Source organism: Sebastes fasciatus, chromosome 4 (genome assembly GCF_043250625.1).
Source record: "Sebastes fasciatus isolate fSebFas1 chromosome 4, fSebFas1.pri, whole genome shotgun sequence".
Classification (NCBI taxonomy): Eukaryota; Metazoa; Chordata; class Actinopteri; order Perciformes; family Sebastidae; genus Sebastes; species Sebastes fasciatus.
In genome coordinates this window covers 28,506,408-28,533,053 of record NC_133798.1, presented here as the reverse complement: position 1 = coordinate 28,533,053, position 26,646 = coordinate 28,506,408, and the positions used below count along the sequence as shown (strand labels likewise).

The 26,646-nt window shown below is 40.3% G+C and overlaps 2 protein-coding genes across 3 annotated transcripts in view; one reads left to right on the top strand and one right to left on the bottom strand.

Moving 5' to 3' along the window:
- Positions 1–1,111: 1,111 nt before the first annotated feature.
- fem1b (fem-1 homolog b) lies at positions 1,112–9,549 on the top strand. Its single transcript, XM_074633400.1, has 2 exons — positions 1,112–1,885; positions 3,861–9,549. The coding sequence occupies exons 1-2, from the start codon at positions 1,638–1,640 to the stop codon at positions 5,494–5,496; spliced, it is 1,884 nt and encodes a 627-aa protein (XP_074489501.1). The 5' UTR covers positions 1,112–1,637; the 3' UTR covers positions 5,497–9,549.
- Positions 9,550–11,840: 2,291 nt separating this feature from the next.
- The window catches only part of itga11b (integrin, alpha 11b), a 51,425-nt gene continuing 36,619 nt past the window's right edge, over positions 11,841–26,646 (bottom strand). Inside the window, exons 15-26 of one of the 2 annotated variants that reach the window (XM_074633385.1) lie at positions 26,287–26,372; positions 26,003–26,207; positions 24,688–24,786; positions 23,216–23,292; positions 21,704–21,787; positions 20,726–20,828; positions 20,442–20,555; positions 20,217–20,300; positions 19,997–20,107; positions 19,727–19,822; positions 16,358–16,471; positions 11,841–15,120 (exon numbers count right to left, since the gene is read on the bottom strand). In XM_074633385.1, the coding sequence (XP_074489486.1) occupies positions 15,040–15,120; positions 16,358–16,471; positions 19,727–19,822; positions 19,997–20,107; positions 20,217–20,300; positions 20,442–20,555; positions 20,726–20,828; positions 21,704–21,787; positions 23,216–23,292; positions 24,688–24,786; positions 26,003–26,207; positions 26,287–26,372 (1,254 nt within the window). In that variant the 3' untranslated portion in view covers positions 11,841–15,039. The remainder of the gene's footprint in view (positions 15,121–16,357; positions 16,472–19,726; positions 19,823–19,996; positions 20,108–20,216; positions 20,301–20,441; positions 20,556–20,725; positions 20,829–21,703; positions 21,788–23,215; positions 23,293–24,687; positions 24,787–26,002; positions 26,208–26,286; positions 26,373–26,646) is intronic. The other variant, XM_074633384.1, reaches the window with a different exon arrangement.

The window sequence follows — 26,646 nt, the reverse complement described above, 5'->3', positions numbered from 1 at the left end:
TAGGGCTGTCAAAGTTAACGTGATAATGTAATAACGCAAATTCATTTTAACATCACCAATTTCTTTAACATATTAATGCAATCGATCTTATGATCATATGAAACTATAAAACTTAATGAATCAATTGGTACCAACCATGTCATACTAGCTTGTCAGGAAGAAGGTAAAATGGCCTGGTCATGGCCATTTTCAAAGGGGTCCCTTGACGTCTGACCTCAAGATATGTGAATGAAAATGGGTTATATGGGTACCCACGAGTCTCCCCTTTACAGACATGCCCACATTATGATAATCACATGCAGTTTGGGGAAAGTCATAGTCAAGTCAGCATACTGACACACTGACAGCTGTTGTTGTCTGTTTGGCTGCAGTTTGCCATGTTATGATTTGAGCATATTTGTTATGCTAAATGCAGTACCTGTGAGGGTTTCTGGACAATATTTGTCATTGTTTTGTGTTGTTAATTGATTTCCAATAATATATATATGCATATATTTGCATAAAGCAGCATATTTCCCCACTCCCATGTTGATAAGAGTATTAAATACTTGACCAATCTTCCTTTAAGGTACATTTTGAACAGATAAAAAATGTGTGATTAATCGCAATTAACTATGAACAATCATGCGATTAATCGCGATTAAATATTTCAATTGATTGAAAATATTATTGTATTAATAATATTATCATACTGTTATTAATAATAATAATAATAATAATAATAATATATTATTCTAATTATTATTATTATCATATAAAATAATATTGCCATCGCCTTTTTACCTCTATTGATTTATTTTATATATATATATATATATATATATATATATATTAATACTAATAATAGCAATATATGATTAATAATAGTATTGTATTATTAATAATATATTAATATTATTGTTATTATTATATAAAATAGTATTGTCATGGTCTTTTTACCTTTTATTTTTTATTATATATATATATTTTTTTTTAATACTATTTAATATTTCTCTTTGCATTTTTGTTTTCATTTAAACTGTGAAATAACGTTCTTGTTTTTTCTTTTAAGAGGAAGTCTGCGTAGTGGAACATATATCAGCTGGAGAGAAAGTTCCAGTCGGAGGTATTTTTAAGCCGAACGCCAGCTTCCGGTAAATGACTAGTAGCAGAAGGTGAGGGCTCTCGTGTGTTGCGGGTTGAAATCTCTCTTGACGTGTTTTTTAGACAGAAACAAACAAACAAACAGCCGGAGATCAACACTAGCGGGCATCAACAAGCTGTCGGTTAGATGTAATGAACCGTGGAGATATAAAGAGATGTAAAGAGATGCAGAGCGGTTTGTCTGTTGGACGTTGAGTTAGCACACTGAAGCTAACCGGCTAGCTCCTCGTCGTCCTGGAGACAGAACCCCAGAAGAACCTGCACGCTCAGCACCTGGACGTTCAACCTGTTCAACACTCCTCCAGCCGGGATCCGTCACGTCTTCTCTTGTTGCCATAACGGAGAAGATTCATTTTTCATGTGTGCACTGGGGCCGGTTTCGACATTTTAATGGGAGGCGGCTCGCTTTGGACGAGTGGACATTGCGGGCGCCAGTTGCGAAGAAAGCGGAGGTCCTGGCTACTACTACTACTACTACTGCCTGTCGGGCTCAGATGGAGTCCCTGGCCGGCTACGTGTACAAGGCAGCCAGCGAGGGCCGAGTCCTGACCCTGGCCGCACTGCTGCACAACCACTCCGAGTGTGAGATCCGGTACCTGCTCGGCTACGTGACCCAGGTGGCCGGGCAGAGGTCCACTCCTCTGATCATCGCGGCCCGGAACGGACACGACAAGGTGGTCCGGCTGCTGGTGGACCACTACAAAGTGGACACCGAACAGACCGGCACGGTTCGGTTCGACGGGTAAGAGCTGCCATGTGTTCACCGTCTCTCTACATGGAGAGAGGTGTAGCTAAAGTTCACAGAGGTGGAGGAAGTACTCCTCCTATTACTACTTCAGTGAAGGTAGTAATACCACAGTGTAGAAATACTCTGTTACAAGTACATGTCCTGCATTCAAATAGTTACTCAATTCAAAGTGTCAACATCAAAATACACTCAGAGTACCACAATTAAAAGTACTGAAGTACCTCCAGAGGTGGAAGAAGTACTCAGCTATCTGACTTCAGTGAAAGTAGTAATACCACAGTGTAGAAATACTGAAGAAAGTATCAACATCAAAATATACTTAAAGTACCAAAATTAAAAGTACTCAAGTACCTCCAGAGTTGGAAGAAATACTCAGATATTTGACTTCAGTGAAAGTAGTAATACCACAGTGTAAGAATACTCTGTTACAAGTACAAGTCCTGCATTCAAATAGTTAACTCAATTAAAAGTATCAACAAGTACCAAAAATTAAAATACTCATTATGCATAATGTCCCATTTCACAATAATGTATATTATATTTATTGTATTATAATTATAGATGCATTAATGTGTACATTACTTTAATGTTGTAGCTGGTAAAGATGGAGTTCATTTTAATGACTATGTACTACATCACTTTAATATTTTTACTTTATATGCTTCCAGGTGAACTTTACACAGGGATCAATGAAGTTTTAACTTAATCTATAATATTACATTTAGGGCTGTCCTGAATACCATTTTTAAGTTTTGGTGAGAAATATTCAAAGGGCTGCTGCTGCACTACTGTACACACACACAAACACACACACACACACACACACACACACACACACACACACACACACCTCTACACATATCAAACTGCGATATCCGTCTGAGAATAACTAATAATAATTTATATTGAATATGAATATTGAATAATGTTGTGTGATTATTCCTTATTTCATGGGCTATTTTGGGGTTTATACATTATTATTATTACCTACTTATATCTATAAAAAAACAAAGCATTCGAATACTGATTTGGAGGTTGAATACCATGGCAACGGTCGAAGCATTCAGGTCAGCCATGACATCATTGATTTATTAGTTGATTATATTTTGTATTATTAATCTGAATCTGCAAAGTAACTAAAGGTGTCGAACCTCAATGTTTTTTGGTACTGACAAAATGTGTCTGTTCCACACAAAAAAGCTGGTATTGACAGTTTGGTCAGATTCACAATCTTGTTTAGTTAATAATTGATCAGAAAGTTCCCGATTAAAATAATAATTTAGCCAATTTTAGACAGTATTTTATTCCATTTTGACGTTTAACATGTGAGACGTTTGGTTTCTTTTGTCAAATGAAAAAAGGGGTTTGTAGGAAAACATTTCTCAAAGTAAGCTGTCAAAAAGGTATTGTTTACAATCAGTAGTATTGAGGGGGGGGGGGTGTAAATGAGCCTCGGCCCCACAATAGAAACCTGCTGTTGTTTCACTTACTGAGAGCCGAAACTGAAACTTTGAGCTGGTTTGTCCAGCTGGCCACACCCACTCAGTGATGTCATAGCAGATGCTTTGACCCAGTTTTTAAAGAAATTATCCTGCTGTGACTGGTGGTGTAGTAATAATAGAGCTTTTTTTAAATGTAAAAGTTAAATGGGTGCTCTATTTATGTCTATTTATGTCTATTTATGTCTGTTTATGTCTGTTTATGTCAGAACAGTCAGAAATGTGAACTGATTCAAAAGTCTGTTGAAATAGTTTCTTTCTAATCAGAGGTCGGCTTGTGTGTTTGAGTTCTGAGCTCAACCTGCAGGAAGCCTTGTAATAATAAAGATAATACTTCTGTTATACTACTGTTTTTATTCAGCATTAAAGAGATTACTTTTTTGAGTAGTTGAGGTCTTGATGTCCGACAGATCAGAGATCAGATCCTGAACCTGAAACTAACAGCTGAGTGCTTCCTATCTGTCCTGCAGCTACGTCATCGACGGGGCCACGGCGCTGTGGTGTGCAGCTGGAGCGGGACACTTTGAGGTGGTGCGCCTGCTGTTGAGTCACCATGCCAACGTTAACCACACCACCATCACCAACTCCACCCCCCTGCGGGCCGCCTGTTTCGACGGGCGCCTGGACATCGTCCACTACCTGGTGGAGCACAAGGCAGACATTAGGATCACCAACAAGTACAACAACACCTGCCTGATGATCGCAGCCTATAAGGGCCACGCCGATGTAGTGAAGTTCCTGCTGGAGCAGGGGGCGGACCCCAACGCCAAGGCCCACTGCGGGGCCACCGCCCTGCACTTTGCAGCCGAGGCGGGCCATCTGGAAATCGTAAAAGAGCTGGTGCGCTGTCAAGCAGGCATGGTGGTGAACGGACATGGCATGACGCCACTGAAGGTCGCTGCAGAGAGCTGCAAAGCAGATGTGGTGGAGCTGCTGCTGGCGCACGCCGACTGTGACCCGCACAGCCGTATCGAGGCCCTGGAGCTGCTGGGCGCCTCGTTCGCCAACGACCGGGAGAATTACGACATCCAGAGGACGTACCACTACCTGCATATGGCCATGTTGGAGCGCTACCGCGACCCAGAGAACATCATCACCAAGGAGCTGCTGCCCGCCATCGAGGCCTACGGCGGGCGTAGCGAGTGCCGGACACCTCAAGAACTGGAGGCCATCCGGGTGGACCGGGACGCTCTGCACATGGAGGGGCTGATGATCCGGGAGCGTGTCCTTGGCTCGGACAATATAGACGTGTCACACCCGATCATCTATCGCGGCGCCGTCTACGCAGATAACATGGAGTTTGAACAGTGCATCAAACTGTGGCTTCACGCGCTGCGTCTGCGCCAGAAAGGCAACCGGAACACGCACAAGGACCTGCTGCGCTTCGCCCAGGTCTTCTCCCAGATGGTCCACCTGAAGGAGCGGGTGTTGGCCTCGCCCGTCGAGCAAGTGTTGAGCTGCAGCGTGTTGGAGATTCAGCGAAGCATGGCTCGAGTGGACGCGGCGGCGGAATCGGAGCTGCCGCAGGCCCTGGACAATTACGAGTCAAATGTTTTTACCTTCCTTTACTTGACCTGCATCTCCACCAAGACCACCTGCAGCGACGAGGAGCGCGCCCGGATCAACAAGCACATCTACGACCTGATCCAGCTGGACCCGCGGTCGCGCGAGGGCTCGTCTCTGCTCCACCTGGCCATCAGCTCCAGCACGCCGGTCGACGACTTCCATACCAACGACGTGTGCAGCTTCCCCAGTGCCCAGGTCACCAAGCTGCTGCTGGACTGCGGCGCGCAGGTCAACGCTGTCGACCACGAGGGCAACACCCCGCTGCACGTCATCGTCCAGTACAACCGGCCCATCAGCGACTTCCTCACGCTGCACGCCATCATCATCAACCTGGTGGAGGCCGGCGCCCACACGGACATGACCAACAAGCAGAAGAAGACTCCGCTGGACAAGAGCACCACCGGCGTGTCGGAGATCCTGCTGAAGACGCAGATGAAGATGAGCCTCAAGTGCCTGGCGGCGCGCGCCGTCCGCCAGCACCAGATCACCTACCGCAACCAGATCCCCAAAACGCTGGAGGAGTTTGTGGAGTTCCACTGAAACAGACCTGAGGACAGACTGCTCTTTTTAAAGAATTTCTTTTTTCTAACAAATCCAAACGGTGCTGAGGACGATGGTTCAGCACTAACAGTTTTTGAGCATTTTTATAAAACAGCTGGATGCTTGTTTTCTATTATAAGTATTAATTGCTACGTACCAGCAGCCATCGACGGCAATCCGTCCGTCTGTCTGTATCTCTGGGCTGCAGCTCGTTCACTGCGACACATCAGAGGAAACTTCCAGCTGACTTTCAGCTTGTTCGTGCTGCGACAGCAGAGAGAGGACGGCGGCGACGTCACCGCGCTGCTTCTTGTTTTGCCTTATCTCCACGCCGGGGAGCCGCCATGTTACTGTGATTCTACAGTGTGAGTGAATGAGACACGATCAGAATGAATGAGTGTCTGTAGAGAAGCCAACAGACGGCCGACCTCGCCTGCTTTACACGCCGTCACACACATGATTTTTTTAAATAGTTTTCACTGTTTTAGTTTCTACTGTAACATCAACAACAGCCGAAGAGAAAAGAGGCAGAATAAGGACACGTGATCTGACTGCTCGGCAGAATTTATACCAACAATCAGGCTTTTAGTTCATTTGATGTTATATTAAAGGATTTGCTGGTAACAATTATTTTTGAAAATAGTTTTTCTCTTGGCCTGTTTCACTAAAACGGTGCTATATGGCCCAAAGTTTGCAGACACCCCGGTCCACATGTATCAGTTCTAATGGAGGGAAATCTTAATACTACAGCATTCAATAATATTTTAGACCACCGGCCCCCATTAAACAAAGCAATATCTACGTGGGATTCCTCGTTTTAAAGACCTGAACTAGTAAAAACTATCTGCTAGGGCTGGGACCATTCAAATATATATATACCACCTATCTGATTCGTTACTGTCATGATACTTGGGTGCCGATTCGATATGTATTGTGTGTATTATGTATTGTGATACGACGAGCTGTATTCACATACAGTGCCATTTCACTGACTGTTTCTAGCAAGCCACATGTCGCTACTGCGGTATGAACCCAAAATTAACAGATTGTGCAGTGATTTAATATCAATAAACGGATCAAAATGATGCTGAAATACCTACATCATGATGCTGATTTGTAAAAAGTCCAAATTCATGCTTTGCCCGGTCCGTCCATAAGACGACAAGCAAACAACTTAAAATGCTTGTTTTCTGAATGGAGTTTGGATGGATCAGTGCGCGGCTATCCATCAACACTCAACATAAAGTCCTCTTTATATATACTGCAACGACGTTGTTGTTTCTACCAGAGTTTGGTCCCGTCTCTGTACAGATATGATGTACTATCGTAGCTCTGGGTGACCACAGACACATACAAGATTTTACATTTACATAAATTTCAACTCCTGCAAATGCCATTCGCGTCGCCCGGTGCAAATATGCGTCTATTCGCTTCATTGCATTGACTTTGTGTGTAATCACGGCGCATGAAAAGCTTGATTCGCTCTTGGTGTGAATGCGTCATAAGACTCATAGAAGCCCAATGGATGATCTAAACAAAAAAATGCATCGTCACAAAGCTGAAAACTGGTCTGCGTTGGATGGTTTATCACAGGATGCAGTGGAAGATGTTGTAAAGTGTGGGTGTCCACATACTTTTGGCCATGTAGTGTACGTTCGTAAAATACCAAATACTCCCTGAACATGATGCCGCCAATCCCCATTTATAAATTGAAATTATTTTTTATTCAACAGTGAAGTGGAGGACGATGCCACCTGGTTTAGCTTTAGCTTCGCTGTCATCGGTATGACTCAATGTCCTCAAATCCTTTTCAGATTTCTTCTTCTTTTTTTTATCATTTGCCTGAGTGGTTCTGGTCGGTTCTGCAGGTCTGTGTCGGATCATGTCCAACGACTCCTGATCACCGTTGTAGAGCGAGAATCTGTGGACTCAACGCTGCAGAGAAAGTTTATTGTCATTGCTCTTTTTACATTTTATTTTTTTTATGTCGTGTCCACTCCTCATCTTTGCTGTTTGAGCCTCATATATTTCCAGAGCTAACCATCTGCTTTTCCAAAATGTAAATGACTAGTGATCTTTGTAAAACCCAGAAAGAAAAAAAAAAAAGTATTTATTCATTTTATTTCTCAAATTTCGCCACTGTTTCCTGATCCAAACAAAGATGTGTCTGGAAATGAGACCCGTTTGTACGACGTGAAATAAAACCCGACTTAAAGCAAAGCATTAATTGTCGTACAAAACGAGAAGATGTGTCGACTCTGGCTGCAAGGAGGACATATATGCTTTTTTTATGTTGCAGCACAGAATATTCTCTCATCCAGATGGTTAGAAGAGTCTGAAAATACCTGCAGGACAGCAGGAACGGTTATACAAGACGAACCGTGTGTGTTGTGTACTTTCAGTTTCTGTAAGATGGCTCTCTTCAAACATGGCGTTTATTAATGCTAATGCAAAACTCCCCAGCTCTTCTTCTTTATTCTGAGAAACCTCCCACACATGTTGGGGATTATTCCTTTAAGTGTACCTGACAGTTTGCATGCTGAGATTCTGCGTTCAGTGATTGTAAAGACAGAAAAAGTGCTGTTGTGTGAAAGAACCTTGTTAAATCCAGACTTTTGAGGGTGGAGATAGAAGGATTAGAAGCTCCTCTGAGGGCTCATTAATCTTTAAAACCCGGCCAATCGTACCTAAAACCCGCCGCAGATGAGACGATAACAAAGCTGTTTGCTTGATCTTTCCTTCTGTACATGTGGAAACCTGCAGGGAGGAAAAGTACTTCTTTGAAGGAGGTTCATTAGCTCTTCACTGGAGGTGCACTGATACCTTTTCTGTTTCCTCCAGAAGTAGCTCACCCAGCAAATCGCACCCCAAAGAGGGAACAATTAGTTTTGGAGGTTTTCGCTGCAGCAGCTCGGCCACAGAGGATGGATTTATCAGAGAAACGAGCTTCTGCATATGATATATTTCCATCAACGTGCAGATTTCTTATGAACGTCGCTCAGAGTCCAAACAAGACTCGTCCAAACCGAGTATATGTCTGGACCGTGTACGGTCAGTAGGGCTGGGACGATTCACCTATTTACCGATTCGATACCGTCACGATACTTGGGTGCCGATTCGATATGTATTGTGATTTTTAAGTATTGCGATTCGATATTATGATTTATTGTGATTTTTGTTAACTTTTTTAACACTAGACCATGGGGGAAAAGATGATACATACACTTCATGGGACTTTTACTTTGGAAAATATCTAAATTAATCCAGTAAAGATGTTTGATTTTCAGCATGTATGTAGTCACAGATGTCCTGAAGTCAAATATATCAGTCATTGCCAGGAATTATTTATTACATTTTTTCCAGCAACCAAAAAATCAAAGAATAAAGACATTTCCCTCACAAATTAGTGGTACTTTCTTTTTAATTTATAAGGGACATGTAATGTTTTATACTTCTGATGAATATAATCCATCAATCTTATGTCCATATATGTATTTTTTTATATACAGTTCCCTTTGTTAACACCTTATTTTGAAAACCAGACGTAGTCACTCATGTATACTTCCTCTAACTTCTCCAAGGTGGTCTCTAGCTCTCCCGTCAGCTCCATTGGGGACGTTTGAATGCATTTAACATAAATGTCAGTATATGGGTGCTCTACAGTTGTAGCGTCGGCCCATTTGACCACGGAGATGAGAGTGACGGCCGGCTTGACCGCACGTTACCGCAATACGATAATGTTTCCTGTCCATGACAGAGTTAGCATGCAGCTCTGCTCTGCTTTTCCTGCAATGTGTGAAACCCAAAGTGTTTCCATACTTTACTGGATGTGTAGTGTTTACTACGCTGGATTTAAAATGTGAGGGTGCCGGTCGTATCCACGCAGACCCTCCGCCGTTTTCTACTTTCTCGCTGCGGTTTGATTTGGTTGAGGGATACGAAACGGATAAGACGTCACGTTACTCAGACTACAACAATAAAAGCGGTAACTTCCTTCTGCCTCCACATAGACTCAAATGAAGCAAATATATCAATTCTGGCATTAAAAAATCTATTTCAAAATCGCAAAGAAAAAAAGAATTGTGATACATAGGTGAAACGATTTTTTTTCCCACCCCTAACATCTGCATAAAGGACTGTTCCCGCCTTTTCATGTTGAAAGAGCAACGGCCAACGAGGAAACTCCAACACTCGGCCGACCAATCGTGTGACTTCATCACTCAGTGACAGACTCTTGCGTTCGCAGGGCTGGCACTCTGCGGTCCGGCTAAAAAGTCTAACATTTAAAAGTCTGGAGAACATTCACAAAATCCATCGGGACCACTCAGCACAACTCTCTAAAAACTGTCTAAACGCGTATTTAATCTGTTGATTCAAACTGAACCGTCGGGGTTATGTCTCACCTGTTTCCTGTTTTAGAAGCTGGTTTTGCTGCAGCCAGTGTTGTGATTCTCTAATAATCAGGTGGAGGAAAAGTTGTTTAGTGTTTGTATTCCGGGTTTGATTTTTCTGAACAAAAGCAGCATGTGATGCAACAGTTGTCAGACTTTTCCGTTATAACATGCAAACGCAGCGTCTGTCCTTCTGATCAATAACTGTATCTGTCCAGCAGAGCCCATTGGTCGGGCATTACTGGAGGGGGTTTGAGGTGATGATAATGTGCCATTCATGATGCTAATTTTATTTTTAACTCAGAGTTTTTATTTAACACTGCTGTGAGTCTGATTCTGTCCTGATGGAGCTGGAAACACTGAGTTTTTAACCAGTTTTCTGAGGCTGAAATGAAGCCAAAGATTCTCCATGTGTTGATGAAACGTCAGAAGATGTCAGCTGTGGTTGAACTTCCTGCAGAATGAATGCTGTCAAATTAAAAGTTTTCTGTCTGCATTCACCAACGTTCTCCTGTTATTCATTTATTCTGAATGTTTTAGTCTGAATGTACCTACACAGGTGTTCTCACAGGTCATGTCCTGGTTTTAAAGGCTGATTCTGACACTTTTTAGACTAAATATCTTTCAATTTGAACTTGTAGGAAACATTTCACTACAATAAAATAGTATGTAGTAAGTATTATCCACCTCAATTACACATGTCAGAGTGAATAAAGCTTTTTAGATCAGATTGTCAGGGGATAAAATTAACTGAAAGCTGAATGAATAAATACATTGAAATTTTGTTTTTCTTAATTCTTGTGATGCGTTCACTTCAGACTGACTCCAGGTGGATTTTAGAGTCTTTGCAAACATGCTGGATAGATGTGAATGAAAAATTCACACTCAATTCCCCAATTTTTCATTTTTATTCAGGAAAGAGTTTTAAAATGTGAAATTCGTGTCTGTACACGAATCAATACATTCAATTTTGTGACTATTTGACGAACAGCTGTGCGACTGGGCTGGCCAATCACACGTCACATTAAATGGAAGACCGCTGATTGGCGAATGTTATTTCTAGATCTGGACTTGTACCGATTCCCAGCCCTACCGGCCCAATTAAACTAAAAAAAACACTCAATCTGACAACACCTTTTGCTCATGAATTCGCACAATTCCCAAATAGGAACTGAACTGGGGTGTTTTTTCTCTTCTCTCTCAAGTTCATACGGTCAAAAGGCAGAGCTCAAGTCATAAGACAGAATATATAAATATGATAAAAAGAAAAACAAATTCACTATTGTTATTTGTATTTCTAAATGGAGTTTGGTGGCCTCCTGTGATTCCCAGCATCACTCCAAACACCTTCCACCTGAGCAGATGGAGTCTAATCAGCCACATAGAGAACACCTGTGTTCAGAGCTTTTAAGGATCACTCACTGGTGTGTTTCTCTCTGTGGACGAACTACACTCAAGTCACTCAAAGACAGGCACAGACTTGATGTTTAAGTTACTGAAACTCAAGTTTAGCAGATTTTATGTTGTCTAAATCCTCCACTAAGACGACATTTTCCACCCTCATGAGGAGATTTATGTGTTTTACTTCACCACCCTCAGGACTCATTGTCAACATTGAGTCTCTCAGGCAGATCAAACTGATTTTCCTCTTTTCTAAGCTGGCATTGTCTCTATGGAGGCTGGAATCTGCCAAAAATAAATGACACGATAAATAAATATGTCATTGAATGTAGTAAAAATAATATTAAAATTAATTTACTTCCTATTTATCTTTGTATTAATTCCCTTATTTATTCACTCTTCTGTTTAATTTTCTCTTTTATTTCTTTATTTTCATAATTCTTTAAATGTATTGATTTTAGCACTGTTTTTATTTATTTATTTATTCATTTATTTCTGCACGATTTTCACTCTGCATTTCATCCCTTATTTATTTCCCCAAACCTTATTTATTTCTGTATTCTTTTCTTTATACGTTTCTTTATCCATTTCCTTTTTCATTTCTTTGTGCATTTCTGCCTCATCAATTAAAAATCACTAAAAGAGATTTTTTTAATTTCATGAGAAATTGACTACAAAGCACCACATAACACACAGCTTGTATGTGTCTCGTCTTTATTCCAGTATTAACAGACATAGTGAACACATGGAGTTCATTTCTGGGCAGAGCGGCATCACACATCAGTACAAACTGCTTCATATCAAACAATAATGCCACAATCCTTTTAATAATTCACACATATTTACAAAAAGAGTGGACTTTATACAACAAAAGTGCATCTGATATAAATTCAGAAATAATATACAATGTGTTCATAAGATGCATTTACAATTTCCATTAGTATAAAAAAGGAAAATAAAATAAAATCAGCCCTCTTAGGTAGTCTTGTGTTGTCTCATATTTTATTAATCTGCCCTCTGTGTTAAACACTGTTGTTGGTGTGACACATAAATTCTTATTTTGCATCACGTCTCCCGTCGGTTTAACTCGCCAGCTTCATTGTTGAGATTACATCATCATGAGGCATCAGGCGACACACGCGGTCACACAGGTTTCTCAGGTTTTACAACATTTTTCCAAACCACGTATGCAGAAGTTGAAAAGATCCCTGTCACTGTAAACTAGACAACTCTCTTCACTTTGTGAATTCCTCCATCTAGCGGCGCCGCTGTTACCGCGGTGGCAGCCAAATGCGTCTGGGTTGCTCATAGTAACTAATGTAAATGTTGGCGTAGATAATAAACACAGAGGAGTATGTATTTAAAATGTATTTAAGTGAGATTGAAGACTTTTTCGAGGACACAGCTGCCGTCACTGCGAGCAACCACGACGCATTCAGCCTCGAGTCACAAGTTAACACGGTTAGCAGACGCATGTTCTGTTTGTGATGGCGACCGATTAATGATGATTACTTTGTGGTCATTAGGTTATGGTGACCCAGCCCAGTCGCACAGCAGTTCGTGAAATAGTCATACAATTTAAAGTATTGATTCAAAGACATAAATTTCACAATTTTTTTTGTGATGGTCAGCACAAAAGCTATTTAATCCATGTAATTGTGAACCAGGAAGTAAAGACATCCCCGAACGCCACGTAAGGAGGAGGTTGGGGTGGGTCAAAAAGGCCGCTGTTCGTGTCCCGTGTGAAACCAGAAGTCAAAGTTGATTTATTTGTCACATAACTTCCGTACTTAAGTTACAACACTTCTGGAGTTATTTTGACCCAAACTCTGATCTTTTCCTAAACCTATCTAAGTCGTTTTGTTGCCTAAACCTAACCCAGTCGATCTATTCTGAAACCTAAGTAATTTTATTTTTAAAAGACTGGAGCGGATATTGACACGTGCGTCACGTGTTGCTGGACATTCGTAGGAAAACGCACAAAAAATACGCTGTTGAAAGTCGTGCTGAGTGTCATGAAAAAAAACGTAAATTAGTGTCTATGTACACAAATCAAAAAGCTTAAATCCCGTGACTATTTCACAAACTGCCGTGAGACTGTGTTGTGTAGGGAGACGCCACCGCAGAAATGGATTCCTGTATGTCTTTGGCTTGTTCAACTTTGACCCGCTCGACTTAAATCACTTTTCAATGCAGCACAAGTTCACAACAGCCATTTTAGGCACATTCACCTTCGTTGATTAGAATAAAATAACACCCGAGTTAGCTTTCAGCTTGTATCAGCGGTCCCTTCAGAGGACGTACAATCGAGATTTGTTCTTGGTTACGCGGTGCTACGCTTTAGGTCCAAACTTCTTTTTAAAAACAATATGTTTGGTTAGTTCCATTTTTTGGAGACTGAAATATGAGTAAAATCACACAGTAACTGAAGCTCTAGTGTCTTCCTCTCTACCTTCTTATAACACAAAATAAGTATTTTAAACTGGGGATTGATTTGAAACTTGCGATATGAAAACCGCCAACTGTACACCTGTTTCAGCTGCTTCATTCATCAGCGTCTCGTTCATCAGATGGTTATTACCTCCTCTGAGGAAGTCATGTTTTGTAGTCAGATGTGAGTGTCTGAGTGCCCTTCTAGTTGGCCATAGAATTAATGTTCATGTATACGTATAATAATTATTTCCTTTAAATGGACAATTCCTTGTTCAAAGTATCTCTGACTTACATTACTTTTATTTTAAAATGTGTTGAAACTAGGGCTGTTAAAGTTAGCGCTATAATAACGCGTTAACGCAAAAACATTTTAACGCCACCTATTTCTTTAACGCATTAACGCAATCGTTTTTTCCTAGGTTGTAGCGGGCTCATTCTTAAAGCTAGAGTGAAGATACTGGTATCATATGAAATAAGAAAACCTAAGGAATCCATCAGTACCAACAATGTTTTACTAGCTTGTCATGAAGGAGGTTGGATAATACTACGAAGTCGTGCTAAATTTTGGCGAGGAAAACTGTCATGGCCATTTTCAAAGGGGTCCCTTGACCTCTGACCTCCAGATATGTGAAAGAAAATGGGTTCTATAGGTACCCACGAGTCTCCCCTTTACAGACATGCCCACTTTGTGATAATCACATGCAGTTTGGGCAAGTCATAGTCAAGTCAGCACACTCACAGTACCTGTGAGGGTGTCTGAACAATATATGTCATTGTTTTGTGTTGTTAACTTTAAGGTACATTTTGAACTGATAAAAAATGTGTGATTAATTTGCGATTAATCATGATTAAATATCTGAATCGATTGACAGCCCTAGTTGCGACACGTCGTTGTGATTAAAGCACTTTAAATAAACTTGACTTGTTCTCTTGTGGTTGGTGCTGGTGAGCAGTTTGCTGGTTCGTAGATGAGCTGTGGATGGGTTTTGTTCATCAGCTGACAGGATGCGTAGAGCCACACGACCCTTTTGATTAACTGGAACATGTTCATATGTTCGGGGCGTGGCTGATTGGCTGATTGGCTGATTGGCTGATTGGCTGATTGGCTGATTGGCTGATTGGGGCATTGGGGTCCCTGAGTTACAGGCGGAGGCTTGTGATGCATTCAAGTGTTCCTCATCAACTCATAAAGTCAGAAAGTTCTGTTTTCACCACCAAGAAGTTACACGTTGGACCACAGTTCAACTCATATCATACATTTTGTGACTTTACAAGTTGGCGAGGACCAAACGAACGCAGCATCATCGTCGCCCACACATTATAGCTCCTCTGCTGCCTTCCCATTGGCAACAGGCTGCTCCTTCTCTTCCTGTCTCCTTCGTCTGTTGAAGAAGCCGAGCTGAGCAGAAAACAGACACATTTATGGTTGGAAATGCACTTCAACTAACAGCATGATTGACAACATTTAACTTCACAGAAGATAACTGTTTTTGTTACGGTTTTAAATTTCCATTATTTGCGACCAGACAGCCCAAAAGTGACGCCAATGCTGAAGTGCCTTAAACCTGCATTCTCTCAAGTAGCCAGCAGGGGGCGACTCCTCTGGTTGCTAAAAGAAGTCTGATTCTATAGAAGTCTATGAGAAAATGAGCCTACTTCTCACTTGATTTATTATCTCAGTAAACATTGTAAACATGAGTTTATGGTCTCAATCACTAGTTTCAAGTCTTCTTCAATACAGCATGATGTTCATTTAGTAAATTATGATCCCATTTAGAGTCAAATAAACCATAAAGCAGGGAATGCTTTAGGGCGGGGCTACCTTGTGATTGACAGGTCGCTACCACGGCATTGTCCAGTCTGGGAGTTGTCCTTTATTTTGTCTCAGAACTGTAACCCTTTCACAGTGTGTTTTCACTTCAGCAAAGTTAATTATAACATTTTGGTCACCTAAAAACGTCTTATTCAGCGTTTGGTTGTAATTAGCTCCACCCTCTCGTGTCACTTCTGGTTGCAAAAAAACAAGATGGTGACAGCCAAAAACCAAGACGGTGACGGCTAAAAAACCAAGATGGTGACGGCCAAAAGCCAAGATGGCGACAGCTAAATAAGAAATAAATAGGCTTTTGTGAATAAACGTCCGGGGATACTACAGAAGAATCTTACCTGTGACTGGACTGCAGTGGTGGAAAAAGTAACTTAAGTAAAAGTAGTAATACCACAGTGTAAAGAATACTCTGTTACATGAGTCAGAAAGTCCTGCATTCAAAACTTTACTTCAGTAAAAGTATAAAAGTATTTTCATCAAAATGTATGTAAAGTACCAAAAGTAAAAGTATTCATTCTGCAGAATGATCTATATGATATTATTGTATTATAATTATTGATTATTAATGCGTCCATCACTTTAATGTTGCAGCTGGTGAAGGTGGAGCTACTTCTAATGACTTTATATACTGCTGGTAGTTTAATCTATAATAATACATCATCATTTATTATATTTTGTATTAATAATCTGAATCTGTAAAGTAACTAAAGTTGTCAGATAAATGTAGTGCAGTAAAAAGTACAATATTTCCCTCTGAGATGTAGAAGAGTAGAAGTATAAAATAGCATAAAATGGAAATACTGCCCACCTTCCATAGTGCCAGGACCAGTAAGGCCAGTAGCAGCAGGCCTCCCAGTGAGCTCCCCAGTATAATCCAGACGGGGACGATGTAATCTTCCTCCTTCCTCAGCTCCAGGATTATCTGAACACATTCACATCATCCACCGACTGAATTTAATTTGTTCTCTTCCTACCTTCTGAGCTTTCAACATGCTGGAATAAATGATCTGAAATAAACTCAATAAACCGCAGAAGGTCAAACCCAATATCAACCAAACAGAGTTCACCTCATTTCTATACATACTTTATGATCTGAATTTATATTAGACATCACTTCATGTAGATTCAGTGGAAGTTACATTTTTAAGGGTCTTTTCTTATAATGCAGCTGATTGTTGTTTGTGTTAGAAGTCACACATGTAGTTTGTTTAACACTTTATCTTTATATTTGTTACATACGGACAAAATAACAAGAACACTACAACAACATGAGGGCAGGATTAAATTGATTTATACAGTTTAACTTTAAAAAGACTTAAAACCAAAAAAATGAAATGTGATTATGTACCTAAGAAAGGTTAGGTTTTGTACACAATACAAGTGTCTTAACCAGGGCTATCGATTAAAATATTTTATCACGATTAATCGCATGATTGTCCATAGTTAATTGTGATTAATCGCAAATTAATCATGCATTTTATCTGTTCAAAATGTTCCTTAAAGGGAGATTTGTCAAGTATGCAATACTCTTATCGACATGGGAGTGGACAAATATATTGCTTTATTCAAATGTATGTATATATTTATTATTGGAAATCAATTAACAACAACACAATCATAAAGTGGGCATGTCTGTAAAGGGGACTCTCGTGGGTACCCATAGAACCCATTTTCATTCACATATCTGGAGGTCAGAGGTCAAGGGACCCCTTTGAAAATCACCATGGCAGTTTTTTCTCGCCAAAGTTTAACGTAAGTTTAGAGCGTTATTTAGCCTCCTTCATGACAACCTAGTATGACATTGTGTTAATGCGTTAAAGAAATTAGTGGCGTTAAAAAGAATTTGTATTAATGCTTTATTATCGCGTTGACTTTGACAGACATACTCTTAACATTAAATTATAGTTTAATTTATCCATATTTAACATACTGTAATATTGTATGGGCAAGTACTTTTCCAATCTGAACAAAGTATTGCTGCCACAGAAACAGTTTATTAGATAAGCAACTTTTTCGAATGCAGTTCGACCAAATGCAGCACTTTTTTTTTTTAGATTACAGTTGTTGACTATATTTGACATCAACATTCTCCGAACCTGTACGTTTGTCGAGATATAAGGATGCAGATCTACCTCGTTGTTTTAGATATTATTTTGTTAACAACTCTCACCTCAGTTTTCTATCACATTTCGTGGAGTTATCTTATGGAATGAAAATGTCCATTTAACGTTTTCCTCTGTGTCATTGTCGGTGTATAAAAAGAGACTTAGAAATGCTCTGCTGACACAAACATTTGATTTAGAAAAAAAATGATCACTCTTAGAAACTCTTACTGTAAATATTTCAATTACTCCTGCTTCTCTGCATGTTTTTTTGTTTGTTTGAACTTTACACCTACACTTATTTTATATGTGCAATTTTTGAACACTAATATCTTAAATGTACTGGTGATTTTGGTCATGATAGTATTTATTGTATGTCCTTTGGCTGGGGTTTTTATTTAAGCCATTATAGATTTCTACCACATCCTCACACATGTTTTACATTCTTTCCACGTGAATTGTATTTTAATGTCTTTTGATATGTGTGAAACAAATAAAAAAAGATGGAGATGATAAAGTGCTTCACTTAAAAAAGAAAGAACATTAGGGATAAACTGTACCTAACAGGCAAAAGTGATATGACGAAATGATAATTAAAAAACAGAACTTGTGGATGACATTACATTCTCAGATGTTTCTCTTTTTTTGTCCACCCCTTTTTACTTATCCACTCCCAATGGGTGAGTAAAAGAAACCATGTTGAATATCTGCAGATCTTATTGTTGTAATAAAACTGTCTGACAGCAGATGGCAGCAAAACTCCACATCTACAGTTTATATGTGTAGTTATAACACTGTGTTTGGTGGACAGGTAGTTAGTTCATAAGTCAGTAAATAACTAAATAAGAAAGAAACGCACTGAGTCAAAATGTCCCTTAAATAACAGCTGGTTTGTTTGTTAATATCTCTGTAATTACAATAGTTGTAGTTTGACTTATGCAGCTCTCACAGTGGACTTTCTAATCTGTGTTAGTACATTGAAAGACAATTCCATTATGTATTTTTGTTGTTTGTTTTTTCCATAGTTATTTGTTGATTTATTGGATTGTTGTCTACTGATTGGTTAGTTTTTTTGCTTAATTTGTGTGCTTTTGTTGTCTTTTTTTTTTTCGTTATATAGCTTAATTTTCTTTTCTTTTGTTTGTCTCCTTACGTTGAGGGGCGGTTTTGTGGCTTCTTGACCTATCCTGTCACTTTTCTTATTTTTATCTGGATTTGTATGTACTTGGCAAAATAAGCCTGGTTCTGATTCTGATAGTATTTCTGTTCTATTTTTATGTATGTGTTCCTTTAAATTTCAGTTTGGTGTTTTTCTGGTCCAGCCCTGACCTTCCTTTTGATTAGGGACATCTGAACAGGAGTATATACTTCCCATTAAGTAACAATTAGGCGTGAATAAAACCAACTTGTACGAGGGAAAGTGGATTAATAAAAATCCTGCTTTGCTTTCACCTATAGGAGTGCTGTCGGTGTGATCTGTGTGCATACGACCAGAAACACTTAACTTCTTAAGGTTTACACTCTACTACAAGTTTTGGACGCCCCACGGCTGATGCAGCCGCACTCACTGCCTCTCTCTGCTGCTTTTCTTCAGCTGTATACTCAAATAAATACGGCTGAATATCTGAGTCATCCAAAACACTGTAAAATCTATCCTCGTATATAACATCCTCCGCACTCTTATTTTGGGATGAAATTTTCACTGACACGTCAAATGACGGCGCTGCATGCAGGAAGATCAGCAGGTTTTGTCAGTAGGAGAACTCAGCTTTCTGGGTCAATATAGACCTTTTCATTGTCATTCTGTTGCTAGGGCAACAGGTTTGGTCCAAGTTTACTTCCTGTCAGCTACTGCATTAACAAACATTGCATAGGAACATACAAAGGGGCTTATTATTGCTTCCATTGACCACATTTACCATCAACACTGATTACACATCCACATTAAAAGTGATGCAACAGCTGATCTCCAGTCTGAGCTGTGATTTAGTGTTTGAACAAAAGAAGAAGTACACAAATCACAGCCCTCAACTAGTTCATTCATTAGTGTATTCATCGAGTGGTTGGTTCATTACCTGTCTGACAGGTCGGTCCTCCTGGAGGAACATGGGACTGGACGCTTCCAGCTGGATGGAGGCAGCAGTCAGTAACTCCAAGGACCTGAAGCTCACCTGAAACAAGAAGTCAGTCGTCCGATGGGAACATAAAAGACTACAGATGTTCTTAGAGAAGTAAGCAAACATTGGCTTTTTTCTCAGGGTTCCACTTTGGTTTCAATGTACGTTCTATATCTACAGTTTAATTTCGGAGAAACTGGAAACGTAGAGGTTCCTTAAGAGACTCACAGCGAGCAGAGCGGGAAGCTGAAGTTGTCCTCCGAGCGTCACCTTCAGCTCTTTAGAGGCCGGCAGATTCAGTCGGCATCGGACCGCCACGCTCACACTGTTACTGTGGTTCTACACAGACAGACAGACAGAAGAAGAAGAAGAGGAGAGGAAGAAGAAGAAGACAGCTGTCTCTCTGTCTCAGTGGCTAAAGGTCATCATGAAACGTCATGGGTCTTACCAGCTGTGACAGGTGAGACAGGTCCTCAGCTGTCACCTGATTGGTTGTTCTGGGCTGAGGCAGCACGCAGTGAGAGCCAGCTTCCTGCAGAAGAGGAGGAGGAGGAGGAGGAGGAGGTGTGACTGTATTATACTGTATATTTCTCTTTATATAGTCTGTGTAAATGGATCCATGTAGCTCCTCCTGTCTTATTAAGATGTATGTAACTGTTCCCCCGTGGTATACCTGCTCGATGCTGTAGTCTGTGATGTTGAGCAGCTGGTTCCCCTTCCTGGTCCCAGACCAGATTTCAGCCCTGAACAGGACGTCCTGCACTGAGAAGATGCCCAGGTTCTGGATCTACATGCAAAGTAAAAGATGGCAATAAAAACATAAATAGAAATCTCTTATTGTAAAAAAAAAAAAAAGGTCTCGCGGACAGACATCAAATAATCAAATCAAAAAACTAGAAAAGTCACATCAGACATTGAAATGTGACATTTGCAGACCGACATGTTCAGTGAACTCACATAATAAGTGAGGTTGAAGGTGGGAGGGCTGCTGTCTGGTTGGTCCCAGGTGGAGGAAGAAGAGCTGTCTGCTCTGATTTCAAAACGAGGAGGGTTGGGGTCTCTGACAGGAGAAGAGAGGAAGAGTTTGTTTCATGTAATATAGACTTATTATAAGCATCATTAAAGGGCCATTTCACCCAAAACATACCTGAATCTCAGCTAGTTTGAGTCTTTATAAACACACTGTTGTACTTAAACTATATATGTCATTATTAAATGTCATTAAATGTAGCAAAAATAATATTAAAATTAAAATAGTCATTAATTAATTGATCAAATGTGACATAATACATACGGTACATTTAAATGACAATACATAGATTTAAAAATAAATATAAAATAATAAATAAAAGGGAAAAGTAAACAGAAGAGTAAATGAATAATGGAATTAAATCAAAGATAAATAAATAAAGAAACATTAAAACAAATATCAATTTATGTCACATTTTATCAATTAATTAATGGCTACATTTATTTTTGATATTATTTTTGCTACATTTAATGACATTTATTAATTAATTTATTGATTCATTTATGTATTTATTAATTTATTTTTGATTTTGGCAGGTTCCATCCTCCATAAAAAAAGACCACACATCAATAAAATCCAAATTTATAATATTTCCTGATGTTGTTAAATGTTTTTGTAAATACAGCAGTGGAATATTTTTCACTGCAATCAGCAGAGAAAATGTGCTGATGCTTCATCTATATCTCAAACATCAACTGCCTCTAATTTGCACTCTTAGAAAATACTGAATCTTTCATAAACACATTTATTTGAACCCTGATGATAAATAATTGTTGCATTTGTTAGATTTTCAGTAGTTATTTCCTAATGTTTACATGTATGTATGTACATATGTATGTAGATGATCTATTTCTCTGTTGCATCCTGTTACTGGAACAGTTTTACCAGGAAGTGATGTCACTGACCTGGTGAAGAGGAGGTCAGTTTGGTACTTCAGAGGGAGGAAGATGTCGTTGATGTTGTCGTCTGGGTATCCCTCCTCTCCCTCACTGATTAACACACACAAACAGACTTGTGAGGACATTATATGGACTTATCTCCTGGGACCCTTAAGCCTCACATTAACCTAAATCAGAAACAATAGACCTGGATCTGGATCCTGATCTTGATGGTTTACCTTGTGGGGACCTGGTGTGTGTCCCCACAATGTAGCTATGAAAACAGATGTCCAAGTACACACAGAGACACACTTTTGTACTTCTATACTTATAGAGGAACCTGAACCTTAACCCGATCATTTTAACCCTCAAACACCTTTTGAAGACGTGAGAACTAAAGAAAAAGACTCTCCAAAAGTGTCTTGCTTCTTGTTTTGTTTGCTGCTCACATGAACTCGAATTATGTTCATTTGAAAAAAAATATATATATGATCTGATATTACAACTAAATCGTGTAATAGACCCGTTCGTCCACCAGAGGACAGTGGGCCAGTGTCACATTTTGCCTCGCAGAGACGTGAATATTACGCGCCTGTATTAACGTGCAGTACCAGCAGGGGGAAACAAAACCACTTAATTAGGTTAAGGGAAAACGTCATGGTTGGACTTTAAAAAAGTACGTAAACTAAGTAAAACACGTACGGAAAACAATGTAACGTCACTACAAAACACGTGAAAAACGGAACCAGCTAAATAAAACACCGGTCTCGAACAAGGGGGTTAGGATCGAAAAGTAAAAAAATGACGTCCTTGTGTTTTTTTCCTAACCACTTTTCCGTGACCTTGATGGAAAAGGTCATGAGGTCAAGGAAATAAATTCATAAGGTCTTAGGAAAAGACACCCGTGGTGCTCAGAGAATCCGACTGCACTTCACTAGGCTCCGTAATTATGATTATGATTATTATTGACGAGGGACTGCCGTCATGAAACTACAATATTCCAAAGATGGACTAGAAAATAAGCGCTTCTTCTCCCTGTGAATTCTTACATGGTTTATTCATGCAGGCTATATAACCAGCTGCTTCAGCGTGACGGAGAGATACCGCAGGTCCTGCTGCTGTCACACTTTACAATCAACATAAAGGATTATTTTGTTTGAAATGTGGACAACCCGTTGAAAGATATTAGGCTACTTCATTATTACGGTTGGAATTGAAATTAAAAAAAGATAGCCTATAAGCTACCAGTCACAAAAGTTTATATGATAAATAGTTCATTGAGTTATGGAGAAGGCGTAGAACCATACAAGTGTAGACTATAGGCTACTTCTTCCTACTCCTTAGGCTAATATTTACTTATGTTGATTATTTGTTTATTGACATTTCTTTTCTTCTCTCAGCATCCTGTTTTCATCACTAATTAATAAAAAAAAGAAAGATAAATTGTCTTTTAATGAGGACTTTTCTCACTAACTCCCAAACTCCAAACAAACACTGAAATAAATCAAACAATTGTCAGAGTGACATCAGCTGTCTCACCTGCTGGTCGCCATGACGACCCGGACGTGATCCAAGAAGACCGAGCGGCTGAACTCAAACTCCAGATGGAAGGATACCTGGACAGGAAGAGAGCTGGTTGCTTTCAAAATAAAACAACTGACATTTTCCACCTTCTTCGAATGTTATGTTAGATTTTAGTTGGTACGGCCCTGTACTCTTCCTCCTAACTGGCTCAGTAGGCTGTTATCATCTATTGGTGCGCCGGAGGAGGATCATTATTGTTAGGCAGCGACCTCTAGTAGCCGTCGTAATTATGACGGGAGCAAATGAGGAAGTCAGGTGACGTCAAACAAATACAGGACTTTCCCCCAGGAGACCAAAAGTCAATGTTGACTCATTTTAACATGTGCAAGTTAACTTATATAACGTGCATAACTTACTTAACTTAACAAACGTACTCACCCAAACCATGACCCTTTTCTAAACCTAACCAAGTAGTTCACCAATTCCTAACCAATTCACAACGTTAACCACGTGTTCAAAACTGCGAACCGTTTCACAACATGCGAGTAGGTGCCGTTTGCCCCGTCTGAAGCATTATAATGGTTGTGATAACAACTGATAACGGCCATTTAATGGGCTTATAACATTCAAAATGGGTGCATTTTCTCTGATTAAATAAATATATTCAGTTTCTATATATACTTGTACTTTAAATGGGCAGTAAGACATATCTAAAAATGTTCAAATCCTAAGCGGAAGATGAATATTCAAACCTCTGACTCTCTTCAACCATCAGGTCTCATCAGTTTACACTATTCTGAATGTTTTAACGTCCCGACGTGAAACGCTTTGTGTGGTTTCGTCTCTAATCATCTCAGACTGTATTTCCCTCCGGCGGCGTCTCACCTCATCCAGCAGCCACCGCCTCATTAACAGGAAGCCCACAATAATCTGCACCGCAGTCTGGACCCATAAACTGGACTTCATTCAGACAGCCATCTGTAGAGCAGGCCCTCGGGGTACCATCACGTTTACAGGACGGTCATTAGGCTAATGAAGGATGTTAGTGGATCGCAGATTCCTGCTCTGTTTAATCACTATCATTAGTCTGACAGCTGTATGAATAACACCTGTTTTACTGTCTGTCTGCGGTTACAGTTACAACAAACTGACATTTCACTTACATTTTTATTATCTGTGAAGTCTGTTGTTCTGTATGTTTTATGTTTGGTGAAACTATATTATGAAATTGGTCTAATAATCACCTCTCTGGAGAGTACACCAGAAATTAAGTATTGACTTATTGACTGTAAAGTTGGGGGACTCGCAAGAGATGGATCAAAACCAGGAGAATCTGTGCAGCTGGATATATATTATATATAAAATACTCTGACTTTTACTCCCTAATATGGGCATAGAGTATAGAAGCAAATAGTAAGTGTATTATTGGTTAGATCAGCAGTCTGTGGTGGTAAACATCAGTGGAGGTGTATAGACGCAGAACCTACCTGAGACAAGGACTTCATGAACGGAGCGCTGATGTTACAGCTCCTCTGATTGGCCAGTCTGTCCTCGGAGGAGCACTCAATCTGAATATCTGATTGGTCCTGTGGGGAAGGGGAGGAGCCTGATGAGTCATAGAGAGTCTTTCTCCATCTCATATGATTGTGAATGATACAAAACGCATGAGCGCCAGCTGGAGCTGTTGTTATAACACATTCTCACTCCCAAATACCAACGTTTGGTCAGTGTTCCTACGTTTAGACTATGACGCTCTACGTACCCCTCTAGCGTCAGTTTAGGACGTGTCAGGGACGGCGTGTCAGTTTCCTCTCGTTACATGCATAGTGTCTTTTCAAAATAAACTTCTAACGTAGGTTTACTTCGTTTTTATGTTCACGTACGCAACAAAACTACTTGGTTAGGTTTAGGCAAAGATTGTGGTTTGGATTAAAATAAGACATAAGAAAGTTACGTAACAAAAGTAAGGTAAAATAAGTCGGCGTTGACTCACGGGACACAAACAGCGGTCTCCTGGGGGAAAGTCTTGTGTTTGTTTGAGCCGTCCTACCACACCTCCCACTCACCCTACGCACCCCATCTCCGTCTTCATCCACACTAATACATTCCAGTTTTAAACCGCATAACTTTTGCTACATTTATGCTTAGCGTTCACACTACTTCTGCGTTTTCAAGCCCCTAAAACGGAGACGTTTGAAAACGCTGCTGATGCCGTTTTAGTTTTAAAACTCCGGGGTTGCGTTTTAATCTGGACGGACAGAAACGGAGACGTTTGATAACAATGACGCAGATGCCCACGTTCATTCCGGATTGGGTCTTATCAGTCATGACGTGTCCTTCCCTGATTCGTCATCACGTAAACCTTTTCCGGAAGAAACCAAACGACATCAGCTTCGACCACCAGCGGTTAATTTCAATGTTACAAGCGTTGCTGACCTCGTTGTCTCTGCTAGCAGCTGTTGTGCAGTTAAATTTTGCATTTTATAATGCTACTACTGCCTACATGCTCAGGAGAGAAGCTGTTTTAAACACAGTGCTGAGCTGCATTTGAAATTAATCTTCAGGTCCACTTCTATGTGACGTCTACTGCTGACCTGCTATCTACCCCTAAAGATCCCCTGTCCCCTCCTAAAAAAGACTAAAACGGGTCTATTGTGGGTCTCAGAGGGTTAAAGAACTGAATGTAGGTTGAATCACTCGTATATGTTTACAGTCAGACAGAGAACAGGAACAAACGTTTATTCTATAAAAACGCCAGATTATTTCTGATCTAATGAAACTGATTTATTGCTCTATACACACCTTGACTATGAGGCTGGAGAAGAGCAGGTTGGAGGAGGTGGAGATGTGGATGGCGGCTCCGTACGCATTCTCTCCCTGATTCTCCAGTCGAGCAAACACCACCATCCTCCTCCGCCCGCTCTCCACCACGTGCACCGAAGCCTCTGACGCCCCCCGGTGGCTGCAGAGCGACCAGGCGGCCCGGTTCCTCGAGCTGCAGAACTGCCTTCAGGAGAAACACAGAATATGAATTAGCATGGGTTCTCTAATAAATTATAATAATACTTGTGTGTGTGTTCACTCACTGAACATCCATGAGGTCAGTGTGACTGTGGAGGATGAGGTCAGGAACGCACGTATCTTCCTGCTCACAGCCGTTCCAGAAGGGAAGCTACGGCAAGAAACAAGGATTAATTCACTTCTTTTTGATGAGGCACCACTTTAATATGTCAATACATTCTCACTCCCAACACGTCAAATACCAACGCTTGGTCAGAGGCCCTACACATCAAACTATGACGCTTTAGGTACTCCTTTAGCAGCAGCGGTCTGTGAAAGTCTGTTTGTTTGACCCAACCGGGGTCTGAAATTAGCACTCGCCACCCGCCAAATGCGGGTAATTTGTTGGCAGACAGGGAAAAGGGAAAAGAGAACCGGTTCCTAGT